Genomic DNA, 13,036 nt, shown 5'->3' with positions numbered 1-13,036 from the left:
GCCACATAATATAAACCCGGGAGTCGGGGCTGGAGGTGTAGGAAAGGGATGGATGACCAATTATCAAGACCGAGATGGAGGAGGTACTGAAACTTTCCGGAACCCTGAACTGAGCTCTTCTTTGAGCCATGGCCCAGGATCCTCAATACAAGAGCTGGTAAACTGTGGCGGTATTCTTGGAGCCTGTGACCAGATACTTGTTATCCGAGGAAATATCACAACACAGAATGTCTGAAGACTCCTCTGCCTAGAAGGAAAGAGGGGGTGAGGCAAGGACTGTTAGAACTGTTTGGTTTGCAGAGACCTAAGGCTTGCTCTGCAAACAAGACCAAGGCATAGGGCTCAAGGTGGAGCCCATGAGTTCAGTGTCCCCTACTCTACTAAAGGCCAGCTCAGAGGTGCTTTCCTGCGCCCTCTCGATCCACCAAGTAGGTTCAGGGCCCACAAGTACCCAGTGCTTTGAGTCTGTACACACACCCTCCCTTCCCTTCCCATACCTGAAACAACCTTTGTAGACTCGGGGCCTCTATGCAGTGGACGGACTCATCTTGTGTAGATACAAAATAGGTCCCTGGGAAAGAAACAGACAAGGAGGCCAGAGACTTGAGGCTGTGTTGTCATTCCAGCTCTGCCCTGAGCTAGACTGAGGAGAGAGAGGACAACTCTTTTTCTGCCTCAGTTTCCTTGCCTATGAAAATCAGAAACATAACCTAGGCCCATTCTCTGCCGCAGCCCTCCCGCCATGCAGAGGATCAGGGGTGCCACTGAACCAAATGGACCATCACACAGGGCTGTGTGACTCTTCCGTCGTTCTCTCTGTCTGCATCTTCTGTGTCATTCTGTACAAGAAGCTCTCATATAACAGGAAAAGGAGGACAAGAGAAAGACAATACAAAAGTGAGTTCCCCCCACACACACACACACAAATGTCTACAGCAGCCGCCTGGTTATCACTCACCACTGGAAGCAAACTTGAGGTTGTGGTGATGGGTGTATCTTTGTATCACAGCCTTAAATTTCTCATCGCGATGAGCGTGCAGGATTACAATGTCACTCATTTTCAGGCCCGCTAACACCCACTCCTCACCGGGGTCATGTGTTATGCAGAGGATCTGGTTAGAAGATGGTTTGAGGTCAGTCAGTATTCCACGTCCCCAGGGCCATCCTTACATGCTTGAATCTGTGACCTCTGACCCCACCTCCCCCTCCCCCCCATGCCTAGCCATCCAAAGCTCCGCAGGGATGCACCAGTCCTGACACGACCAACAGGTACCTCATTACTTAAGTGATGCTGTTGCAGCCTCTGGTAACTCCTCAGGTCCCAGGAATACAAGATGGTGTCTTCACCGCCCGTCCAGAACTTGTGGCCTGTGATGTCCACACAGCGGGAGCCATAGACGGGCACTTCATGTTTCCTGGTGGGAAAACAACTCACAGGTCCACAGACAAGCATGGCGGCCCCACCCGTAGCACCCAAGGAGAGGAGGGCAGGGCAGGGCCTTGCAGGCCAGCTGTGCTCAGTGGGAGCGGGTCTGGAGGGGACAGGCCATACCTGATCAAGATTTGGTTCTGCACATCCCAGATCTCCACAAATCCTTTGAAGCAAGCCAAGCAGATGTGGGCATCCGAGGAGACGGCCAGGGAATAGCAAATGGGGCCTGTGGAGGCCAGCTGTGCTTTGACTTGGGGTGTGGGCGCCAGGTCCCAGAGCGTCAGCGTCTGAGCCACGCCTCCGGTGATGAGGCTCTGCTCGTCAGGGAAGAGCTTGCAGGTGAGGACCCGGTTCTGCCGATTCTGAAGCAATAGTACAGACTCCGTTAACCCCTGCTCCCACCCCACCCCACCACTGAAGACAGAGGGCTGGTGTCAGCCTCCCCAAAGCTCCCCAGAGCCATGCCTGAAAGTCCAGCTGGGCCTTAGGGGTCCTGTCGAAGGCGTGCAGAGCGCTGTCGTCCCACACCCTGATGTAGCCCGAGCCACACGTGTACACGTGGTGGGGGGCGCGGCTGACGGCAATGGCGTTGACCCTCTTCCCGTGGAGCAGCGTGCCCACCTTGCAGAAATCGCCCGGGGCCCTCCTGACCATCACCTCAGGCGGGACTGGGGGCTGAGGAGAGGACAGGGCGGGGGTGGGGGGAGGCTCAGCGTGCTTCCTTCCTGCAGCCGGACTCCTCGACATCACAGCAGATCTCAGAACACAACCTGGCCCCGCGGTGCCCCAGAGCATGGCTCTCTAGAAGAAGCCACACCATGGCACCCTGATGCTGGAGTCAGGATGGGGGACTAAGCAGAGCAGCTGTGTTTAGAAGAAGGGGGTTCCCCCAGGACACCACCAACTACGCAAGCATGGGCACACACTCCCACTTCTCAACAGACAGAGGGGAGCGGGGAACACCTGAGAGGCAAATACACCCCGGAAGACACTTACAATGTTCCTGAGGAATGACCAGACGTCTCTGCTCAGGGATGGTGACATATAGGGCTGGCCTGCAGAGAAACAACAATACCTACCACTCACAGACAGAGCACTGTGTTCTCCACCCCAGGGCCCTCACAATTGTGGGTTGCCAACCCCGGGGTCCAGCTTGGGTCTACCACCCCTTCCTACCTGCATTGTCACAGCCAATACTTACCAAATGTGGCTTCTGGTAGAAAGCTATGACATGTTGGAGAGAGGGAGGAGACAGAGTGAAGTAGGGAGCTTTGTGCCCGAACCCTCTCTCCCAAGGGCTCGTGGGGGTGAGGGGGACTCAGTGGGTTTTGTTCATCAGAGACCTACCTGGGGCCAGCTCTGTCCTTCAGTTCTCCCTCCGAGAACCACATGGCCTGGAGTCCAGACGTGTCCCGGCTCTGGAGGTCCCACTGCTCTTGGGTCATATTGCTCAGTTCCTGATACACGGGGCTGTGCTGTGCGGGGGGCAGTGGGGAGCTCCCGTAAGAACTGCCCAGCTGCTGCTGTCCTCGCTGCAGCTGAGGAGCGGTGGCACAACTCTCCCGCAGATTTCTCCTCTCCACGCGTCTGTCGTGAATCCTCAGTATCTTGAAGGCATCCGCTTCCTTCTCCTCAGCCATGTTCTTGGTCACCGGAGTTCTGGAACACCTGGCCTTTTGGAGGTGGAGAAGCAGGCAGACTCAGCAAACAGAACCTCGGGCTCCCCATTCGCCTGGCTCCCTTGTGGCGAGACAAGAGAACTGAGGCAGAAATGCAAGCGAGCTGTGTGAGATCTAGAAAGATCTGTGACTGTCTCCTTGGGTGAGGTCTCCGGAGATTGGCTGCCAAGTGGACTTTTATACACTTAAAACTCCATTTCTGGTCATAGGATATCATGGACTCCATTTCTGGTCATAGGAGATCAAACTCACACTTCAATCTGCCTGTTCACATTTCAAAAGAGGGTTCATTCTCAATAGACATGAAAACTCTAAGGTCACAGGAAATCTACACACACTGGGTTCTCACCCCTTCCCCCACACACACACACACACATTGGAAAGGGCAGCCTAGAGGAGTCCAAGACCAGAAGCTCAAATAGAAGATGTTGTATTTGGTGGGATGAAGGTACAGAATGATGGAGAAGTCGGCCCAGCAGTGGTACTGTAATTCTGAGAACTGAATGGAATCACACATGGAAAATACTCCACATGGCATGGTGCTGATGACAAAGACTCAACAAATAGAAGACAGCACTATTTGTGGACCATGCCAGGGACCAGAGTCCTGAGGATTGCAGGCAAAACAAGGGTTTTCCTTCCAGAAAATTCCATGACAGTGTAGCTTGCACAGTAGCTTGTCCTGTAGAGATTCTATCAGCAGAGCACAGTAGAGGTGTAAAGGCACAACAGTGGGGCAGGACATCTTCCAATGAAGAGAAATGGCCTGACTGTTAAACTCAATCCTGGACTCTCACTGAAGGTTCCAGAAGGCACCAGGGAAGACAAGATTATGTATCTGACCTTGAACTAAATATTCTGCATAGCTGACCTCATTTCATCTCACAGCTGTGCATGCCACATTATAGGGGGTTGTGTGTGTGTGTGTGTGTGTGTGTGTGTGTGTGTGTGTGTGTGTGTGTGTTTTGCTGGGGTTCAAACACAGGGCCTTGTACATGCAAAGCGAGGGTTCTACAACTGAGCTAAGCTCTTAGACTGTACAGGACACATTTTATAGATTTAAAAACTGGAGCTGGGTACCTGTAATCCCAGCTACTCAGGAGGCTGAGATCTGAGAATCGAGGTTCAAAGCCAGCCTGGGCAGGAAAGTCTGCGAGACTCTTATCTCCAATTAACCACCAGAAAATCAGAAGTGGCACTGTGGCTCAAATGGTAGAGAATTTGCCTTGAGCTGAAGAGCTGAGGGACAGCGCCCAGGCCCAAAGTTCAAGCCCCATCACACACACACACACACACACAACTGGAGCTCAGAATAGGTGAGCAACAAGATGATCAAACATCCATAGAGCACAAAGCAGCTCAACCCGGCCTTGTCTGGCTCTCTTTCCTCCCTTCCCATTAGAAGAAGGAAGGCACCATGGATCATCACTTTCAAGACATCTGCCTTTCACCAAGTATTTCCAATTTAAGGAATTTATCCGCTAAGTCCAACTGCATATATGCAAAATAACACACGTGTGTCAGAAAATTACATCATCATCTGTGAAAGCAGACGATTGGATAAGACCCAAGCAATCCTAAGAGGAGACAGATGAGACAGTTATAGCATATCATATAGTGGAAAAGTACTAGACTGTGAAAAATAACAAGCACATGTGCACTGGCATGGAGAATTCTGAGGTGTATTAATAAGTGGGAGAGGGAATGCAAAATTTAGGATGAGAGGCAAAAGATATGACTTTTATATAAGAGATTAAAATTTATCTTCATATATGTTTGCACATACACAAGAAATGTGGACGAGTATTTGCCTTTGGGGGATAGAAATGGGCAGATCAGAAAGAAGAATGGGAAGGAGATTTGTCACTGCGGGTTTGGTATTTTTTTTGCATACTTGTGAATAGTTCCATCTAAGTTAAAAAACCGTTGAACCTGATGCCTCAATCTCTAGTCTTTCCCCAGATGATTCTCAATTAGCCGTTTAGTTAATTTAATACATTTCCCCAAGGCACATCAGGTTTCCTTTAACCGGAACACAGAATAAATGCCTGAAGCACAAGTAGCTGCCATGATGTGGACCCTGAATGACTGATGAACCCAATGCCTGCACCCCATTTATGGAGGATGGGGAAAGCTTAAAACTAGTGTGGCAATTTAACCAGAATTCACCTTAAGAATATATGACCTACTAGGCACCGGTGGCTCATGCCTGTAATCCTAGCTTCTCAGGAGGCTGAGATCTGAGAATCACGGTTCAAAGCCAACCCAGGCAGGAAAGACTGTGAGACTTTTTGTTTTGTTTTGTTTTTTGGGTCCGGTCGTGGGGCCTGAACTCTGAACTCTGGGCCTGGGCGCTGTCCCTCAGCTCTTCAGCTCAAAGCTAGCACTCTACCACTTGAACCACAGCGCCACTTCCGGCTTTTTTCTTTTTGCTTATGTGGTGCTGAGGAATCGAACCCAGGGCCTCATGCATGCAAGGCAAGTGCTCTACCACTTAGCCACCTTCCCAGCCCCAGTCTGTGAGACTTTTATCTCCAGTTAACCACCAGAAAACAGAAAGTGGCACTGTGGCTCAAGTGGTGGAGCACTTGCCTTGAGCTGAAGAGCTTAGGGACAGCGCCCAGGCCCAGAGTTCAAGCCCCAAGACCACCACTAACAACAAAAGAGAATATATGACATTCTAGGAAGAGGTCCCTCACTTCTCTCTCCCAGAGCTGGGAAGTCAGAGACGCCCCCCAGCTTTCCTTGCCCAAACTCTGTTCCAAACCCTCAACATGAAATACCGGTGGCTAAGGCCTCCAAACCAGCAAGACAAATAGCCCCACAAGTAGCCTGTAGCAGGAAACTCACCTCTGAAGGCTGAAGCAAATCCCAGAGATGGGAGGTCAAGGGCCATGAAGACTCACATAGGCCTAGGATCTCTCCCCTAACCCTAGGATCTCTCCCCTAGCCCTGGATCCTCCTTTCCACACCTGTCACTGTACCCCCAGCCTTCAGCGCTGCTGTTTTTAAACACTAGCCCTGTATCCTGCAGCCCTCGCTGGGAAGGAGGGCCAGGTGTCTGAATCCTAGAAGTCTGGTTAATCATGGGGCATGCTACTCTGGGCTGACACTTCTATTCCTACTTGCTTCTCCGGCCAAAGACAAGATGGACAGCCCCAAGGAAATACATTCCAGGGGGCAAGATGGAGTGAGAAACTTTTGTGAGCTAAGTCTTTGGACAGGGTTCGGCCATCCCTGTAAGAGACCGGATTTAGGCAACGCTGAGTTGGGCTCAAATTCCCATCTCCAGGTGAAGGCCCTGAGCTCCTGCGGGCCGATCATGACTGAAGCCAATAATGGGTGATTAGAGAGATGACTTCTTCTCGCTTCGTGGGAAGGGAGGGAGTTTCTTTGGGGGTGATGAAAACTTCTGAAACAATTGTACACTTCATAATGGCAGACTTCACGTTGCTGGGGGGGGGGGGGAGATAACGAAAGCAAAAGCAGACACGGGTTGGTGGCATGACTCAGAGGCCGAGCGATCCCCATTGCTTTCCCCCCTTCTCTTCATCCAGCAAACTCCAGGCAATTTATTTGGCCTGGGGCTTTCTTGCTTTTTAGCCGCAGGTCCCCCCCCTTCCCAGGACATCAGGGGAAGGGCAAGGGGTGTCCCTAGCATTTGAATGTTGGCCAACATCCTGGTTTGCGAGGGGAAGGGGGGAGGTTGATCGGGATTCGAACCCCAAAACATCAGGGTCTGCTGATCTGTAAAGGAGGCGCTGGCGCCCTCTGATGGACCATGGCAGGGCAGCCCGACCTAATGGAGTCCGTGGCCTCCGCCCTGGATTCGTGGATTGTGTTTCTTTTCAAATCCACCTTCACGAAATAGCGCCACCTTCTCCCGGCTGCTGCTCGCCCGGCCCAGGCGCGGCGCCCCGCGTCCAGCCCCACCGCTCCAGGGCGAGGGGCGGAGGCGGCCACGCGGGGCCCGCAGGGAGGAGGCCGCGCGGGGCCGGGCCCGGTCTGTCCCGGGAGGGGGCTGGGGGAGCCGTCTTCCAAGCCCCCCCAGTCCTTCCCCGGCCCCCTTCCCAGGAGGGCCACAATGGCGGCCTCCGCGCCCACGTGGCGCCTCGTCCTTCCCACCCCACCCGGCCTGCCCGCCGTGCAACGCCGGGGCTCCCTAGCCTGCATTCACCGCCTCCAAGCTCGGCTTTGTTCTCTTCCGCGTAATACTTCCCGGGAAAGGGGGCGCGGGGTGCAGGGGTGCGCCGTGGGCGCGGCATCCCGCGGGAGGCCCCTGCTTCCCACGGCCCGGGCGCCTCCAAGGCCTCCGCGCCTCTGCCATCTTCGCTTCCACCCCAGCGGCCCCACGTGACCGGCCTCCCGCGGGACGGCTGCCCCCCACCCCGTCCCCACCCCCGGGGGGGGGGGCTCCGGATCCGGGCAGTTGTTGCAGGAGAAGGGCCTCGTGTGGCGGCGGTGGCCTCCGCGCCCGCCACTCTCTCCCCGCCCTGCTTTGGAAGCTCGGGCGGCCTCCGCCCCGCGCGCGCGCGCCGCCCCCCCCCCCCCGGGTGGAGGGGGATGGGAGCTGCGATGGCTCCTCCGCGCCCCGCGCCCCCGCGCCCACCCGCAGCGCCCCGCGCCCCCCGCGCCCGGCCCCTCCGACGCCAGCTCGAGGCTCGGGACACGAGCCGCAGACTCCAGTCCGGTGGATTGTGGAGGCCCTCGCGGAGCCCACGCTGCGCCCCCAGAGGCCCCGGGGCCGGGCCTGGGCCGAGCCGGGCCCCTTCGCGCCCATCCCGGCAGCCCGGGGGCTCTCAGGGCTCCCCCCCCCCCGCCCCGGCAGACAGGGGTGGGGGGCGAGGCGGACACGGGAGCCCCGTGGCAGAACAGTCCCTTACCGTGGTTGGTTGAGGGTGAGCCCCTGGGGCCGGAGGCCGCCAGGGAGGAGGCTCAGTGCGAGGGGAGGCCCGGCCCGGGCTGCGGGTGGCGGGATTTCCGTGGCCGGGAAGAGGGTGGGGAGCCACACCTGGGGAACGTGGCAGCCACTTGGGGACCAGCCCGAGCCCGGGGAGATGAGGCTGGAGGAGATCAGGCTGGAGGGAGGTTCCGGCCGGGAGCATGGAGAGGACCCGGAGGCTCGGATCCCAGGCGGGAGCCCCCAGGAGGCCTGGAAGGTGCTGGAGGTCTGGAAAGCCTGGGTCTGCAGCGCTTGGGGCCTGAGGTCTTCCGGGCCTCGCCCCTCTCCTCCCCCCTTGGCCGAGGTTGGCCCGAGACATTGTGGAACAGAAGGAGGGGGGAGTCCCGGGGAGGGGGGAGATGGGGGGGGGCCCAGGGCCGGGATAGCAGACCAGGTGGGGGAGAGGCCAGGAGGAAGTGCAGGCTGCTGGCCTCCTTCCTCTCGAGGGACCCTGGAACCCATGGACCACCCCCCAGCCCCAGCCCAACCTACTGGACCCTTCACAAGGCTCCCAGCGCGCCCCACCCGCAGGTGACTGGACAGCCATGTTTGCCGCTGAGCTTCCATTTCCTCTCCTGGCCAGGCCGGCCAGGCACTCCACGCCCCAAGCATGGCATTCTGGGATGAGAGGGTACCAGCACCCCGCAGGTACAGAGCCTCTGATCCACACTGAAGGTGGAAGACTTTAGACATCCCCACCCCCACCCAGGGCTACAAATACCATATTTTGTGTGCAGGGACAGGGGTCTCCAGGGCTGAGGCTTCTCTGTGCCCCAAACAGCTCCCGGCTTAGAGTAGTGAGGGCCGCAGCCACGGAGTACTGGGCTTGGGTGCTGTGGCCAGGTCACTTCATGCATGGATCCCCAGGGTCTGAGCAGATGGACAAAGCTGGACAGTCAAAACCCCACAGGGACTGTTAGGGCAGGAAGAACCTTCCAGAGTCCCGGGTCCAGTCCAGCCCTGCATTCACCAGGAGCCTAAAGCCCAGAGAGGTCCAACTTCACACAGGACATGGGTGGTTGGATAGGGGACATCAGACTTTCTCCTCAGTGACTTTTTTTGTGTGCCAGTCCTAGGACTTGAACTCAGGGCCTGGGTGCTGGCCCTGAATGTCTTTAGCTCAAGGCTCTACTACTTGAACCACAGCTCCACTTCCAGCTTTTTGGGTAGTTTAGTGGAGATAAGAGTCTCACAGACTTTCCTGCCCAGACTGGCTTCAAACTGTGATCCTTAGATCTCATAAGAAGCTAGGATTACAGGCATGCACCACCAGCACCTAGCTCCTCAGTGACTCTTAAATCTTTTTACAGTTCCTGTCTCAGTTCTATGGGTACTGCGGGGAGCAGGGACTTCCCACGGGCCCCCAAACACCACTGGCCTTGTCCCAGAGACCTGTAGTGGCTATTTGTGACCTGGGAAGGTCAGGTTTAGCCCTGTCCACCTGTCCAATCCCCAGGGCTAAATAAAAGACCGTGTGAGGCTAGGGGGCACCCCATCCATCCCTGGGCCTCAGTGTCTCCATCACCATTGGGACTCGATTGCCTGGGGCCCTTCTGGGTCTCAGTCTGGAGCCACCCTGGTGGCCAGGGCGGGTAGTGACTGGAAAGAGGCCTAGCTCTCTCCTCTCCCTCGTGTGTTCTGGGGATTCAAGTCTGCCTTCATCTCTGCCGGTGCCAGGTGAGATGTTCAGTAGGGTCTGGGTGAGGGCACCCTGGCACCAGCTTTCTCACAGAAATGGCCAACACTGGCCACTGGAGCTCCAGGAGCAGGAAGAGGGGTGTGGGTAAGAGTGGGGTTCCCTGTGAGTCCTGCCACGTGAGCCTCTGTATGTGGGAACTCTGCCTGCATCCGTGTGTGTGCGCGCGCGCGCCTGTGAGGGATTTGGGGCTGTGTGTGTGTGTGTACAATTGTGCAGCAGATAATTTGGCCGTCACAACCATACCTGAGAAGGAGGTTCTCCTACCACCCCATTTTACAATGATAAAATGAAGGCCCAGAGATGCGGAGATGCTTCTCCAGCCGCAGTTACCACGTCTGCATGCAAAGAAAAAAAGATAACCAAAACCTGGATATAGGCAAAATCAAGATTGTGTGGCACACTGTACACAGAGTTCCTCAGCACCGCCTCTACCCCTAGGGAACTGTCCTCTTCCTCTCTTAAGGGGGTAAATTAGATCTGACTACTAGCCTTTCCCCCAGTTCTGTGAACTTGGAGCAGCTGGTGTGGCGAGGCCGTGATGTCTGTCTGGACAATGGCTCTCCAGGAACGTGTCATTGTGCGGGACTAAGCACTCCACCTTCCCAACTGACTTTCCTCTCCCATGGGTGTATGAGAATCTAGGAACCTCATTTTCAGTGCTTATGGAACAAGTTCTCTTTCTGATTATTTCTCCATATACATAAGCATAATATCTATAAATTATATAAAGTATGTTCTATATTTAAGTATGTATTATATATGATTGTATATGTGGAACAGATGCGTATATCTCCATATAGATATGAAACCGAAGCCATCAAATGGATGAGGAGTTCTCTCCATCAGGCAGCGCTCCATCACAATCAGAGCAAATTTTTTAAGGCACCAAGTGGATCTGGCGTCCTGGGAAGCAGTTATATTTAATTGGTTTACCTCCCTTTAAAAAATAAAAAGAAATCTTTTGCTGGCCTGGCACCAGTGGCTCACGCCTGTAATCCTAGCTACTCAGGAGGCTGAGATCTGAGGATTACGGTTCATAGCCAGCCCGGGCAGGAAAGGCCATGAAACTCTTAACTCCAATAAACCACCAGAAAACCGATTAAGTGGCACTGTGGCTTAAGTGGTAGAGCACTTGCCTTTTAGGGACAGTGTTCAGGCTTTCAAGCTCCATGACTGACAAAAAAAGAAAAAAGAAAAATCTTTTGCTGCTGACCCTTAAAACCTTTATCTTGTTGAGACTCAACGTGCTCCCCAACCCTGCATCATGCAGCCATGGGTGCACGAGGTCCTAAATGCCCTTCTCTCATTTTGCAAAGATACCCACACGCCCGAGAAGCCCTGGGTGTGGGTGTGACAGGCAATCAGGTAGGTCCACATCCTCCCCCAGCCCTGACTTGCCAAAGGAGCCCAGCCCTGGGTATTTGTGGCCACTAGGTGGAGTGTCCACGACCAGAGGAGGGAGGACAACATGGAGGCACACAGCTCCTCTATCAGCAAACGCCAAACCATCGCCTGCCCTGAACTGGATTGCCACACAGCTGCAGCTCTCACACAGAGCAGCTCCCAGCAAGCTCAGGGCCTGGGCCAGGGTGGGAAGGAGATGGAGAAGTTGGGCAGCGGCAGAAGAGAGGGCCTCAACCATGCACCAAAAACAAACCCCAAAATGGTGGAGAGACATTGGGCCCGGGGCCCATGGGCAAAGCAGGGATAGAGGCCACAACTTCATCTGATTTGGAAACAAAATGGGTGAAAAACCAAATTGAGTGTCTCCCATGTGCTCTGCTTCATACATCTAGAAGTGGGAGAATGAGAGGCCGTCATGCTCAGGTTACAGAACAGAAAGGATCGGTGGACACGGGCACCTCTAGCAGCCATGCCTGCACAGCTTGAATGAATACCTGGCGGGGCTCCAGGCTGAGCGGGCCTGAGAAGTCTCTGAGAGCCCCGTATGGAGCATCCTGCCTACCCCCACCACATCACTGCACACAGGTGCTCTGCCAAACGTGGCTTGTCCTTAAGAGTCTCCTGTAGGGCCACAAGGAGACTCCACAAGACGCAGCTCCAGTCCTGTCAGCTCTGCAAACAGCTGAGCCAAAAGGCCTGTGGAGACAACAGCAGGAAGGGATGAGATAGCAAATGTGGGGGGAGAAGAGAAACAAGTGGAGGGCAAGGTGCTCAGGGAGAGGGGAGGGCGAGGCACAGCTCGGGGTGGCCTTAACATTGGGCCCAGGCAGCACCTCTCTGGACCCCAGTGGTCTAGGATCTCCGCAAGTGGATGTTGGCTTCTGTAGATGCTTCCTTCAGCACCAACAGGCCACCAGCCCTTTCCTCTTCACTTTATTCCCACGCCTGCTGCTCGAAGCTTCCTGACAATTCTAGTTGCTCTTTTTAGTTGCTCAGAATTTCTTTAAAGAGCTAGGAATCTTCTTCTGAAGAGTAGCTTGAAATTCCAAGGCTTCCGTGAAGACAGAGACCTTGAAGAACACAAGAATAGAAATCTACCACAGATGGCTGGGAAGGTGGCTCAGAGGTAGAGCGCTTGCCTTGCATGCATGAGGCCCTAGGTTTGATTCCTCAGCACCACATAAGCAAAAAGAAAAAAGCCAGAAGTGGCGCTGTGGCTCAAGTGGTAGAGCGCTAGCCTTGAGCTGAAGAGCTGAGGGACAGCGCCCAGGCCCAGAGTTCAGGCCCCACAACCAGACACCCCCCCACACAAAAAAAAAGAAAAGAAATTTACTGCGGACTTCTACCTTCAGGACCTCGTGAGCCATGTTTACATAGAGGTTCCACTTACTACAAAATAGGAACCTAACATTTTCTTGAATGAGCTTTACGCTTAATGAGAATCTATAGTAAATGTTTTTGAGAGCTGCATGTGTCATAGACAGCCAACATACTGTGCAATAGACAAATCTAAGGCTTAGAGATGTTACTCAAGTAGTAGAGTACTTGTCTAGCAAACACATGGCCGAGTTCAAACCTCAATTTTACGATTTTCTCTCATTGATTTCAGAGCTTGGTGCTTCCTAGGCAGGTATTATACCACTTGAGCCTCACTCCACACACAGATGTTACATCTTTGAATTGTTAAAAATCTCTCTGTAAACATCACAAATTAAGTACTTTCACTCTTGTACTTTTAACTTTACCTTGGGATATTTAGGGGGAAAAATGTTTAAATGTATCCATAATTTGCTTATTGTTGGCTTCTTCCTTGTATCTGACATTTTTTGAAGGTTTTCTAGAGTACACAACAAATAAAAATGCTCATCCTTTTCCTTTTC

The 13,036-nt window shown here is 54.2% G+C and overlaps 1 protein-coding gene across 1 annotated transcript; it reads right to left on the bottom strand.

Annotated features, from left to right (window-relative positions):
- Nucleotides 1-8,106, bottom strand: Tle7 (TLE family member 7). Its single transcript, XM_070026179.1, has 9 exons — nucleotides 7,995-8,106; nucleotides 2,780-3,105; nucleotides 2,429-2,507; nucleotides 1,898-2,107; nucleotides 1,553-1,794; nucleotides 1,274-1,415; nucleotides 959-1,112; nucleotides 498-571; nucleotides 1-247 (listed from the first exon to the last, which is right to left on the bottom strand). Exons 2-9 carry the CDS (start codon nucleotides 3,070-3,072, stop codon nucleotides 143-145), a joined length of 1,299 nt encoding a protein of 432 aa, XP_069882280.1. The 5' UTR covers nucleotides 3,073-3,105; nucleotides 7,995-8,106; the 3' UTR covers nucleotides 1-142.
- Between the last annotated feature and the right edge of the window lie 4,930 nt (nucleotides 8,107-13,036).

This window comes from Dipodomys merriami, unplaced genomic scaffold (assembly GCF_024711535.1).
Source record: "Dipodomys merriami isolate MVZ:Mamm:240054 unplaced genomic scaffold, mDipMer1.0.p SCAF_176, whole genome shotgun sequence".
In the NCBI taxonomy this organism is placed as follows: Eukaryota; Metazoa; Chordata; class Mammalia; order Rodentia; family Heteromyidae; genus Dipodomys; species Dipodomys merriami.
This window is presented reverse-complemented; position numbering and strand designations above follow the sequence as displayed.